The following is a 13,905-nucleotide window of genomic DNA, read 5'->3' on the forward strand; positions in this document are numbered from 1 at the left end:
CTTTGAAAACGGCACAAACAATTTACTGGTAGGAAAAGTTGAATTGATCGAAACAGCCTCCACGCAACAAAAGTGGAGACAATCGAGCAACTCCGCCAAAAACTAATATAAACTCATGCTAGGAATTTTTGTGGTTTTGAAACCACCGGAAGCGCGAAGCAATCATAGAAAATTGCTTGGCCTTAGGACTCCCTAACTATGAATCACGGTGCCGTAAAAAGAGCAGCATTGCGATCTTACTATTTGATAATGGGTAAAAATACGGCCAATTTGAAAAAATATCAAAACATCCATATTATCATCTCGATCCATTAATCAGATCTCCCCTTTCAAAACGCTTCCATTCTCCTTGTTTGAAATATCACAATATGAGGCGTCCTGCAATAACAAATTACCGGCTGAGGAAAAATCTGCGAAATAAAGAACGCATAAAAAAGAAGGCTCACTTAAATCTATGCCTTGCACAGAAAGTTCAAAAATTTCGCTCAAAAAGTAAGGAAAACTCTGAATCATTAAGTATGGAAACTCTGAATCATTTTTAAAAAAGTTCTTAAGATTCCAGGGCGCTAAAATCTTAAAACAGAAAAGAACATGGCCAACTAACGTCGGGCAAATTGCTCTCTAAACGACCGGTTGGCTTTGGTTGTAGCCAGCCGAGGCTTAGATGCTAGCATTAGAGGGGGAGTGTTCAAGCGATGGGGGATGGGGTAGAGTTGAGATGGCTGGACGAAAGGGGGTCAAAATCGCCAAAACGACTAGGGTGACGGGGGTGTATTGGGGATGTGTGTGGGTAACAGTGGGGGGGGGGGGGTAACAGGAGCTAACAAATTTTTGAGATTAAGAATCTCTTCACACCATAAAATTGTCACCTCAAAATAGTTTTGACAGTTTCTGTGAATCTCATACCTAAAGAGACTAATAGGGCATAAGTCTCTAACAGAGCTGCTCAGTCACTTAATGCCCTCCGAGCTTTACCTGTTTGTATCGTTTTTGAGGAACAAAAAAACGGTCAGACAAAAAACCGTTAAAAATAAAAGTCATTAAAACACGTAACCTGAAGAACTTAGCCATATTTTAACTTCCATCGAAAGAAAGCAGAAACAAGAGATATGAAAGCAAGATTCAAAACCTCAAAAAAAACAGTTGAAAACCACATATACAAGCTGACGCTGGCAACATTAAATTGATTAAATTATGGGATCTTTTCCGTTTATGCCAACCCCAGCTTAGTGGGTGCATATTATTCGCTCCCCAGACTCACGTGCCAAATTTTTACACAATGAGTTACTACGTAATGGCTCTGTAACTGGCAGGTGCATAACGTACTGGGGGTTCACAAACGGAAAAGATCCAATTATGCCTCATTGGATGGACGATGATACCATTGCGATGAGACCAAAAACCAAATACGGCTATAACTCAAGAATCCGCAGATAATTTAATCGAAAACTAAGTAACATTAACGTCTAAAACCATTCACAAAGTTTATTAATGTTTCAGGAAGCCGCTGGTTACTTTCATAGGTACATTCATCGGTGAGAAAGCAACAAAACAGCAAAAATGAAAACCTCATTAAAAATTCGTGAAAAAAAATATCAAGACACCATTGCAGATCAATTGAAAACCTAAATTAAGTTCACTTATTCCTTCATAGAATGCCAATGTGATTTTCCATTAAAGTCATTACAGTTCATCACATAATATAACAACAACAACAACAACAACAACAACAACAACAACAACAACAACAACACAAGATACGTAGCGACAAAATCATTAAGGCAATAAAATATCATTTGGAAACATTACGAAATTTTTGGATCTGCTTCATTAGAAAGCAAGAAGGACAGTTCAGTAAAGACCAGTAGGACTAGGACAGGAAAATTAACAACAAACACGGGGGGCGAACTCAATTCTAATTAATAAAACTACATCGTTTTAAACTACGTAAAATAGTTAACTATCTGTCAAAACCAGTAAGTAGGTTTGAATAGAATAGAATAGAATAGAATAGTTAATTCAATTGGATAGTATTGGACAACATTTCAAATCATCACATCCAATTACAATCCAATTAGGACACAAAATGAGCATAATTGCTCTTCAAGTCTGTGCCCATATACGCAAAAAATTAATAACCCAAATAAATTGATGTCATCTTGCTGAAGCGTATTAAAAGTTAGTAATAGAGGGTAAAAACATCCCTATTATCTTTAATGTATAGCTCACTTATTTTTGATATATGTGCTTTCACTTGCTGAAAACTAAAGTTTTGAAAGTTTTCGGGTAATAAATTCAGTTGTTTTAGCCAATTATATGTTTTCTTCAACAAGTTAGCTAATGACTTTTTGTTTTTTGTAGTTTTTGAAATTGGTGGGGGAAATAGGCCTCTTAAACTCCATCTCGTTTGTTTTTTAATGACTGCTAGACTTTGCGGAATTATGTATTGTAGCGGAGATTCGGACCTTATTTGTTTAAAAAGTTCTTTGACAAGTTCAATCACGTAAAGTTCGTATACAGTATATATCTTGTTGTCAATTTGTGTAAGACCTAAGGATTCATATTTTTTCCTGAAAAAAATTGCTCGAATGATTTTTCGCTGTACCCTATCAATTTTTTCTAAATTTTTTGTTTGTTTATATTTCATTAGAAAGCCAGTGGGACCCGTCATTGATGAGACGAAGCGAAAAGACAACCAAAAGCACAAAACTGGTCAAAATTCTAAAATTCAAAAAAATTATGAAAACACATGGCGATAAATTCACGAAAACTATAAACTGTCAACAACACGGAGGTCTGCAAATACCTCAATAAAAACCAAGTGAATCTGCCATTAATGAAACTTAAGGAATAGTAAAATGTGAATTAAAAAAGACGTCAAAATTGAGAATTTTCACTCACCTTTCTGAGAAGACCAGCTGCTTGTTCATCGTACACGTTGACTTTGTAAACAGACACAGTCAAGTCTTTGGGCTTTTTGGTAATGGTGAACTAAAACAAATTAGGTAACATTTTACATTTAACATTGCAGCAATTTGAATACGTACATTAAATACGCAGAAAAATTGCAAATGAGTCTTCATCTAGTCTCAAGTCTCAAGACTCAAGTCTTTCATCTACAAATGTTGATTCACCGTACGGCTCCTTGAAATCCAATTCTCAATATGACATTAAAAACGGAAATCATGCGGAGACCTTAGCTTTAATTTCAACATCCCAAAAATCTTTGAAATTTCCCCAATCAAAAATTTTGCAATTAATTCTATCTTTGTTTATACACTCCCACTGCCATTGTACATCATAACCGACATTGCAATTTAAGGTTTTATGATAAAAGTAAATGTAATTTTTTTGTCTGCAACCTGATATGATTCTCCGTCGATTGATTGTGTGACAGGAATGAACTCTCCATTAAACTCAGCCAGGAAACTCAAGCTCTGAAATATAACCACAGCAATGTTAACCAATGGATCGCAAATAATAAGAAACTCTTTTCATATTTAACTTCAAAACATAAACCGACTAACGTCGGAAAAATTGCTCTCAAATGACAGGCGGCGCAATTTAATTCAGGGGCTGTAGCCTCGATAAATTTTTCTTATGGGTGCAAAAACATCAGCCGACGGTTGGATTCGAACCCCGCCCTACTACGTCCTCGACGGAGGTAATCACCACTCGGCTGTCAGGGCCTTGACATCGAGTCTCTAACAATCGGTTTTGTTTGAACAACAAACTTTATTTCGGAGTGAGAGCAATTGAAATCACTCAAAAATCAAAAAGTGCGTGAGAAAGTCACTTGAGAAGTCAAAGAATATTAAAGAAAAGTGCAAAACAGTCAACCGAAAAATTTTCAATAAAAAACAGCCCTATATATTATCTAACCCTATATATTTCAGAAATATGAGAAAATAAAGCAATGTACAGTGTGAAAAAATCAGTTTCGGGGTAGAAATTTGGGTAGGTAGGTGGGTGGGAGGTGTGCGTGTGTATTTGTGTGTGTGTGTGTGTGTGTGTGGGGGGGGGGGGGCGTAGCTGTGAGGCGGGATAGTTTAGATAAAATGGAGTGACTTATAAGGGATCAAAAATTCTCGAAATGACAAGAACCTTTTAACCTTGGATATTACACCAAGCTACTTTTAAAGTCAAATGTTCGAGAACGGAAGTCAACTTTCTAAAACAGAAGTCAATGTTCGAAAACAAAAATCAAATTTCAAGTCATTACTTCAGCTTAAAAAACCTGTAGAATCTGAATACTCTTCTTCGTCTTAAAAAGACACACGTTTACAATGATTGCTTCTTATTCGAGATCAATTACAAAAATATTGAGTCATTGCAATCTTATTATACAGGAACTCATTGGCCGAGCAGTTTGTGTTCTGTACTGTCTTTGAAACTTTAATGATCTTGTTTCGTTCAAAATGCCACGTTAAGTACATCGATTGTTGTTTGTTTGACAATTGAAAGGACCCTCAATAAAATACGTAATTGTATACGTCATTAAATCATTTACATCACTTTTTCATCCATGCAAGAAACTTGAACAGGACACCAAGCACAAAACAATGAGAACGAAAATTCAAAGAAACCTGCAATCACAAATCCCAAAAAAATTACCACCAGTAGAGAAAAAAACCCTTAAGATAATTTTTAGGGTTCTCATTTTTGTGTACTACATTGACCTTCAATTAGTTTAATAAATTTTCAATTTCATCAAAAGCAAGAGACTACAGATTTTTAGTCAACGTAAGTCAAAGAGCTCAAACCACAGAAGCAGTAATTTCATTTGCAAACAATTCAGTCGCTGATTGGAAATTTTTTTCTGCAAGCAGTTACTTCGCGTCTTATCATTATAGCCCTCCCATTACGGTACGGCCGACACGAATAGAAAATTTCTTTTCAGAGAAAAACAAATCCTAACTGCCACAATGCAGCTATTTGAACACAAATTTACACAGAATTCTTCATGGATGAACGATAAATGATACGGAGAAAGATATCCTGTTATCCATTTCACATTAAATTGGGTACACTTGATTTCTCTAACTAATTATTCCGCTGAAGTTACTTGTTAAGTATGATTTGTTCACCTGCGATAGTTCAAAATGATGCTCTGCACAAGTTACGCCTGTAGATATCGGAAGCAATTGATTCTGTGCAAAATATTATGTTCTCATATCTGAATTGTAAGTGTAATGTGGCACTAATTTACGGGGCGAGTGTTATTCACTTGCTCAAACAGACGAGAGTGGATTTTTAGACAAATTCTAATTGAAAAAGATTTGTATATTTAGAAAAGTTTCGGGAGAAATTTGAACTAATTTTCTTTTGCTTTATAACTTCCGCTCAAAATCCGCTCTATCTTTGTTTATACACTCCCACTGCCATTGTACATCATAACCGACATTGCAATTTAAGGTTTTATGATAAAAGTAAATGTAATTTTTTTGTCTGCAACCTGATATGATTCTCCGTCGATTGATTGTGTGACAGGAATGAACTCTCCATTAAACTCAGCCAGGAAACTCAAGCTCTGAAATATAACCACAGCAATGTTAACCAATGGATCGCAAATAATAAGAAACTCTTTTCATATTTAACTTCAAAACATAAACCGACTAACGTCGGAAAAATTGCTCTCAAATGACAGGCGGCGCAATTTAATTCAGGGGCTGTAGCCTCGATAAATTTTTCTTATGGGTGCAAAAACATCAGCCGACGGTTGGATTCGAACCCCGCCCTACTACGTCCTCGACGGAGGTAATCACCACTCGGCTGTCAGGGCCTTGACATCGAGTCTCTAACAATCGGTTTTGTTTGAACAACAAACTTTATTTCGGAGTGAGAGCAATTGAAATCACTCAAAAATCAAAAAGTGCGTGAGAAAGTCACTTGAGAAGTCAAAGAATATTAAAGAAAAGTGCAAAACAGTCAACCGAAAAATTTTCAATAAAAAACAGCCCTATATATTATCTAACCCTATATATTTCAGAAATATGAGAAAATAAAGCAATGTACAGTGTGGAAAAATCAGTTTCGGGGTAGAAATTTGGGTAGGTAGGTGGGTGGGAGGTGTGCGTGTGTATTTGTGTGTGTGTGTGTGTGTGGGGGGGGGGCGGGGGTAGCTGTGAGGCGGGATAGTTTAGATAAAATGGAGTGACTTATAAGGGATCAAAAATTCTCGAAATGACAAGAACCTTTTAACCTTGGATATTACACCAAGCTACTTTTAAAGTCAAATGTTCGAAAACGGAAGTCAACTTTCTAAAACAGAAGTCAATGTTCGAAAACAAAAATCAAATTTCAAGTCATTACTTCAGCTTAAAAACCTGTAGAATCTGAATACTCTTCTTCGTCTTAAAAAGACACACGTTTACAATGATTGCTTCTTATTCGAGATCAATTACAAAAATATTGAGTCATTGCAATCTTATTATACAGGAACTCATTGGCCGAGCAGTTTGTGTTCTGTACTGTCTTTGAAACTTTAATGATCTTGTTTCGTTCAAAATGCCACGTTAAGTACATCGATTGTTGTTTGTTTGACAATTGAAAGGACCCTCAATAAAATACGTAATTGTATACGTCATTAAATCATTTACATCACTTTTTCATCCATGCAAGAAACTTGAACAGGACACCAAGCACAAAACAATGAGAACGAAAATTCAAAGAAACCTGCAATCACAAATCCCCAAAAAAATGACCACCAGTAGAGAAGTCTGTGAAGGTTATCAGCGGTGCTCAGTTGATCTTATTCGCCAAAAAAAAAACAAAACAACCGAATCACTCTCAAAAGCAGTTGGTGAGGAGCTCAATTGCAGCCTTTTTCACCAAGAGGTGGGAACAACAATTTCAATAGTCTTTAAATGATGTTATAATAAGGCCTAATTATAGAGAACTACAATGGTTCAACTGATAAAGAAACCCAATTTGTCGCATTTTTACGTTTACTTTAAGTATTAAATATTCGCTAGTTTAGTTGAGCAGCACACGCAATAGAATTCCGGAAATAACTCGAACAACCAAGCACTCAAATTTATCACCCAACAATGAAACCTTTTCGCCCGTTAAACTGTCAAACTCTAAGAACCGCCTTTCATACAACAAGAATACGTCTCTAAAACAGTTTCTGTGAATCGCATTCTTGGAGACTAGCAAATTGAAAAGCTCCTCTAAGAGAACTTAATGCCCTCTGGATGCTACCTGTTTATCCCGTTTTTGAGGACGAAAAGTCAAATGGGTCAGACGAAAAACCGGTCAAGCAAAAAATTGCAATAAAAAAGACCAACGTGACTAATATAATTGCTAAAAACTTCGTTTGAGAGCAATTAAAAAACCCCATTTACAGTAAATCTTTTAACTCATCGAACCGAAGAAAATATTTTAATCCTCTAAATTATTAAACCTAACTCTCCAAAAAACTATTTGCCTACAATTTTATATAAATTATTTGCAAGTGCAATGAGAATACGGATAGGGTATGGGTACAATTGAACAGTTAGAAGACCCGAAGAAAGTTTTAGAAAAACGGACCAAAACCACGTATACAATTTCCAGCTTTAGAGTTGAGCAATTAGGGTAAACACAGTTCTACTACTTATGAATGAAAACAAAATTCAATGAGTGCAAAAAGAGAAGTCACGGTTAAAGTTCAAAAATGCACTCAAGCAACAGAACATTGTCAGAACCAATACTCCTCTTTGCGTAATGGAAAAGCCATCTCTGCTCATTTAACTGCTCCAAAGATTTAGATCAATTACAATTTCAATCAATTAATTTTCATTCAGCTTCCTGAATTACATTCAAATCAACTATAGCCACAAAATTCAAAAACATTGCGCATGCTAATTGCTAATAACCGTAATATTTTTTAACACTTGACTCTTCGTGAAGACAAACGGAGATTTTATTTCAAATATTGTTTAGTTTTATGAGTAAAAAAACCCTTAAGATAATTTTTAGGGTTCTCATTTTTGTGTACTACATTGACCTTCAATTAGTTTAATAAATTTTCAATTTCATCAAAAGCAAGAGACTACAGATTTTTAGTCAACGTAAGTCAAAGAGCTCAAACCACAGAAGCAGTAATTTCATTTGCAAACAATTCAGTCGCTGATTGGAAATTTTTTCTGCAAGCAGTTACTTCGCGTCTTATCATTATAGCCCTCCCATTACGGTACGGCCGACACGAATAGAAAATTTCTTTTCAGAGAAAAACAAATCCTAACTGCCACAATGCAGCTATTTGAACACAAATTTACACAGAATTCTTCATGGATGAACGATAAATGATACGGAGAAAGATATCCTGTTATCCATTTCACATTAAATTGGGTACACTTGATTTCTCTAACTAATTATTCCGCTGAAGTTACTTGTTAAGTATGATTTGTTCACCTGCGATAGTTCAAAATGATGCTCTGCACAAGTTACGCCTGTAGATATCGGAAGCAATTGATTCTGTGCAAAATATTATGTTCTCATATCTGAATTGTAAGTGTAATGTGGCACTAATTTACGGGGCGAGTGTTATTCACTTGCTCAAACAGACGAGAGTGGATTTTTAGACAAATTCTAATTGAAAAAGATTTGTATATTTAGAAAAGTTTCGGGAGAAATTTGAACTAATTTTCTTTTGCTTTATAACTTCCGCTCAAAATCAGCTAAAAATTTCATGTTTTTGGAATGGGCAAGGTAAAAAGTGCAAGAACTGGGCAAGAACTTGGAATGGGCAAGAACTTTACCGAAAAGAAGCATCAAATCAAACATTGTTGCTTTAGCATTTCCTACCTAAAGAACGCTACCAAAATGTCAGCAAACTTTTACCATAAAATTTGAACAATTTATTTATTAAATTGGAAATTAATACCACTGTGCTGCAATACTTGTTGACTGCATATTACTATTGCGGACTGTGTTTTAACTTCCCCTTTGAATTTTCTTGTATATTTTAACAACATGTCTCCCCTTCTGCCGCATTAACTGCAAACTACGATGAACTTCAGTAAGCCAGTTATAACGGATAGCTAGTTTTATCATAACCTTTAGTACATTTTGTTCTGTAATCGATAACTTACAAGTGAATAAAAATTTTATTTCCATCAGTTCTTAATACATTACTTAGATTTGGTTTGCTACAAATAAATTTTACACACCAAGATTGGACTAAGGAAGGCATAAGCTGTAAAGATTTGCGCAGACCACTATTGCTGCATGAACAATTGGGGCTATTATGATGGATAGTGTTACCTGTGGTCTGTTGGCACAGTTGACACTGAATTCGCCCACAATGACAACATCTGAAGTCAAGACAGTTTCACTGGAGATGAACACTCTAGGAGACACTTGTGGCTTCACACATCCATCCCCCACTAAAATAGACAACAAAAAAGTTCTCACTACATTACATAAAATGTAGTCCCCCCCCCCCCCGCTTAGTGGCTGTATATATAATGATTGGGTCTAGGAAAAAAAACTCGGTCGTGATAATTTGTTCGATAGTTTCAAGTTTCATATCAAGTGATAGTTTCATATCAAGTCCCACGGGCCGCTGAGGCATGGCCAAATGCGCAGCTCTTTAATAATAAAGTGGGGGTTTATTAATGAAGTGGTTTTTTTTTTCATGGGTTTTTTCCGCAACCGATATTGATTTGATGTCATGACACGTGATCTGTAACTGGTGAGCGAGGGGGAGGGATAGTGGATAACGGACGGAGGGGAGGAAGGGGGTCATAAACTGAAAAGATCCTAGATTTGAATACAACATTTTTTTAACCTGCCAGACAACTGCGTTTGGTGTGTAATCTTAGCGGAATTTCGGTCAGCCGTTCAACTGCTCAGCGAAGAACTATTTTTTATAAAACCTAACAAGCGGTCTCCCATAATTGTATGCGCTGGCACAGATAGTTCCAACATTGGTATTGACAAATCACGAAAAGGGCTCAAAAGTAAAAAAAAAGACACAGTTCGCAGTTTTTTTCCGAACTGTAAAAAAACTTTAACAAAACGAAGAAATAGTTCCAAAGAAAAATGGTTCCAAAGAAAATTCTTCTTCAAAGCAGTTCTGTTTCATATTTGATTTTTTCGGGCAAAAAGAACTTTGTCAAATATGACAACAAGGAGTTGCATATTTGTGAGCATTTATTTCTAAGCAGCGCAAACACCAATTGGATTCCATTTAGGTCTTATGAGTTTTCTAACAGCTATTTTTTAATTTTGAGTTTTTAGAGCAGCTCCTATGGGCGTGTCCTAGTTCAAACAGTCTGCAAGAGTTCATATCACACTTTCTCTGGATCATGAAAAATTTTGGTTAGTATGAATTTTGAGATCTTAAAACCAGTTCAAATTTTTGATTGTCTTATCTTATCCTGGTTCGCACATAACGTTCCGATCCCGCTCTATCAAATTAAATAAAAACTCATTAGAGAGCCGATGATACCTGTCATTCAGGAGAGTAGGAGATAAGATAAACAGTAAAATCAAATAGAAACGACAAGCATTATTTACGACCAAAAACTCATGTCTGTTTTTTTTAACTAATGAATGTCAAAATAGCATCAGATAAAAACTAAACAACGCCAATTCACTTGCATTTCACCAGAAAAGCTATGTGACATGTCTTTGAGAAAAATTAACAAGCAGGCAAAAAATCAAAAAAAAAAACAAATAAATTCTGGCGAGGAAACGGTGTCAAAGCCCAAAAAAATTACACTCTATTCAATAAAAAATATTGAAAATCATCAATTGGGCTTTCTTACAACGCATCCATTGTTTAAATTGCCATTAATGTGAAAATAGGACAACACCGAAAAAAAAACATATGAAAACCCGAAGTATCAACACCCAAAGTCATTATTTAAATGGTAAACCAGCAATGCAAATAACATTCTATTTAGCTGAAAAAAGAATGCAGCAGTCATTTTTGCTGAGAATGCGCTAAAAGGTGGCCGAAATAAGATTTGAAAAGAGGTAAATCTCAAAAATATTAATTGCAAATTACTTCATAATTCACAACAACCAAAAGCTTTTAAATAAAAACTATCAAGTAGATTAACTTGTTAGTGCATAGGAAGCCATTTGGACATGTCACTAGTGATACTTCAAAATATTAACGAATACAGGCAGAACCAAAATAAACAAAAAGGCAAAAATGTTTTTAAAAGTCCAGCGCCCCAAAACAATCTGAATAAATGCGAATTGTAAGATTCCACAATTAGACCACAACTGGTCCTGCTTTTGCTGTTTTTCCGTCAAAACAATAAATTGCTCCCAAAAAATCTAGGTAGATAATTTGACCAAAAAGTAAATATACCAAATAAAAGTTGGGTATCCAAAAAACTTTTGATACCTATCGAGAGGTAAATTAGCGAAAATTATTAGGTATCAATAAAAGCATTAGATAATTACTTTAATAGCTCTTTAGATAAAGATTTAGACATTTAATGAATCAAACGCAGTAAAACCTAAAACAACAGTCAAATACTGGCAAAACTCTAGAATGTATGAAAATACGAAAATTTGTCGGAGCAACAAAAACAGCTTCACTCAAAAATGATATTTATCCAATTCACCCAATTCGAACATAAATGTGACCTCTTATTAATTGAACCTTTAAATAGAGACAGACTTGCCTATAATTGGGATGAAAAAAATTCTAAAATATCATAAGAAATATTGCGCCACCGGTCAAAGTGGACAAAATGGCCCAAATAAGAATATTAGATGCCAATTTTTACGCAAACAGAACAAATGCTGAATTGGCCGAAACAGTTGATTCAGACAATTCAGCAACTCTTTTTTAGTTTTTTAGAGTAAACTGTAGTGTAAATTGAGACTGTTGTGAACCAATTTATAGTTTTCGCAAGAACCAATTAAAAAAATAGCAAAAATAACAAAAAATATGTGCTAAACAGCCGAAGTTTGGCTAGCGTTTAGAAAACTTTAAACATCCGGAACTTGCTGGAAAAAACAAAATTCAAAAATCTTTTGAATTTAGAACTCTATGTGTGACAAGCTTTCCAATGATATCACTCGCAAATCTGTACGAGGAATATATTGACCGGCAAAAATTGACTGAACAAAAAAACCAGTAGAGCATATATCTCCTCCCGCACTAAAGTGGGTCGGAATAAAAATATTGCTATAAGTTCGCGCGTTCACCTAAAAATACCAAATTTTTTTATCCTGCTAAGAGGAATTTTATGAATTTTTGGAGCGCATATTTTTTTAAACGGCTAAAGTAACATTTTTGACTGATCTCAACTTGCTTTTTTGCCATTTTTGGGGGTCTTTATTTTTGCTGTGTGTTTTCTGTCGTATTGGTAGTCCCTGGCAGGATAAGATTAACAAAAAGCAGTTTTTTGTTTCCAATTCTCGTGAGAATAATCTTAGGTAATCACAAGTTGTTTCGATAAAAAATTAAATTCGTTTTTCCATTATTCCCATTCTCTTCGGTTTTATGTATTTTTCAAGGATTTTACAAATCCCTGTCCTTAGTAATGACCTAAGAGAAATGAATAGTAATATCTTTTGACAGCAGCTGTTTTGAAATCCCAACTCAAAATATGTTATCGGGTTCCAGATTTTAATTTCTGTGCCTTCAGAAAATTTCAGGAAAACCATTTTAGAAAACAGCTAAATATCACTGTGTTGAAAAGTCTTTTTCTTTAATATGTTCATCAATACAAATTAAAAACGAATAATCAATGCTCTGCCAACAAACTAACAATTGTGAGAGCTAACAGAAACATTCTTTGACCCTTCGAATCAATTAACAGACGATAAACACTTTCAAGACTATAACCAAAAAATGTACATTTTGATATTTTTTTGAAACAATCATGAAAAACGAATTACTTCTACTGCAAAATTGCACATAAAAAATTTTTCTAGCCAACAGCAAAGTAATTTCATCATTCAACCATAAACGGAAGCAAATAGAAAAGCTTACAACAAATCAAAATTTCGGCAAAACTATTTCTTGATTTGTTTGAAAAATCTAGGTAAACACATTCAAAATAACCCACACCTCGAAAAGAAGAAGTAAATAAAAGTCAACTTCAAATTGAGGAAGTCATTTTTGAGAGTGAGGTAAGTCAAGTGTGACCAAAAATTTAATCACGCGCATAAACCAAAAAACTCGCTCCACTAAGTGCGAAAGAAGACGTCACACATGCAATTCAGTTGAAATTGCATGAACGAATGAACAAAAAGTGGCTGTGACGTCATATGGTCGTAACAAAAATCATGACGACGAAATAAAAAAACATAGCAGGACAAGTCCTGAAATACAATCCAAGGAATTGAATGAAAAACAGGCCTAATGTACCTGACCAGCAGATCAATTGAACAATCCCAACCAAAAAGACGAAATCTCGAAAGTTGAGAAACTACAAGAATCAAACTAAACACAAAAAAAAACAATTATTCCTAAAACTCTTGAAGCTTTTAACCTGAAGGCCATTTATGACACAATGCAATATAGTCATTAACTCACGCAAAAGACTTATGACAAATGCTTCAAAAAGAAATGTGAAAAATGCTTCAAATGAAAAGGAAAAATTTGAAGGTATTTTTCGAAAATGTGTCTGGAAATAATGTTCAAATTCATTTTTTTTCTGTGGAGTTCTGTCTTGTAACTCATCTGCAACATTTAAAAAGTTTCGCAGGCCAATAAAGACAGTTAAACTCAGAAAATGACAAAAAAAATTCAAAAAATTTGAGAACAATCAAAAAAATTTAAATTGCGAGCTTTTTTTAAAAAATTACTTATATTTGCAATCTAAAAAAACAGAAAACCATTTTGTTGCCACTAGAAACTCTTCAATAACATACTAGCAAACTCAATAGCAGCAAACCCCTGGCCACTGAGGAAAAAGTCTAAAATTTCAGGAAGTCAAAGAAAAA

The 13,905-nt window shown here is 34.8% G+C and overlaps 1 protein-coding gene across 2 annotated transcripts in view; it reads right to left on the minus strand.

Moving 5' to 3' along the window:
* LOC142352794 (translocon-associated protein subunit delta-like) overlaps positions 1-13,905 on the minus strand; it is a 576,117-nt gene that overhangs the window by 12,466 nt on the left and 549,746 nt on the right. The window contains exons 3-6 of one of the 2 annotated variants that reach the window (XM_075404905.1): positions 9,250-9,371; positions 5,456-5,530; positions 3,363-3,437; positions 2,902-2,991 (exon numbers count right to left, since the gene is read on the minus strand). In XM_075404905.1, the coding sequence (XP_075261020.1) occupies positions 2,902-2,991; positions 3,363-3,437; positions 5,456-5,530; positions 9,250-9,371 (362 nt within the window). The remainder of the gene's footprint in view (positions 1-2,901; positions 2,992-3,362; positions 3,438-5,455; positions 5,531-9,249; positions 9,372-13,905) is intronic. The other variant, XM_075404906.1, reaches the window with a different exon arrangement.

This window comes from Convolutriloba macropyga, chromosome 14 (assembly GCF_964194025.1).
Source record: "Convolutriloba macropyga chromosome 14, txConMacr16.3, whole genome shotgun sequence".
Classification (NCBI taxonomy): Eukaryota; Metazoa; Xenacoelomorpha; order Acoela; family Convolutidae; genus Convolutriloba; species Convolutriloba macropyga.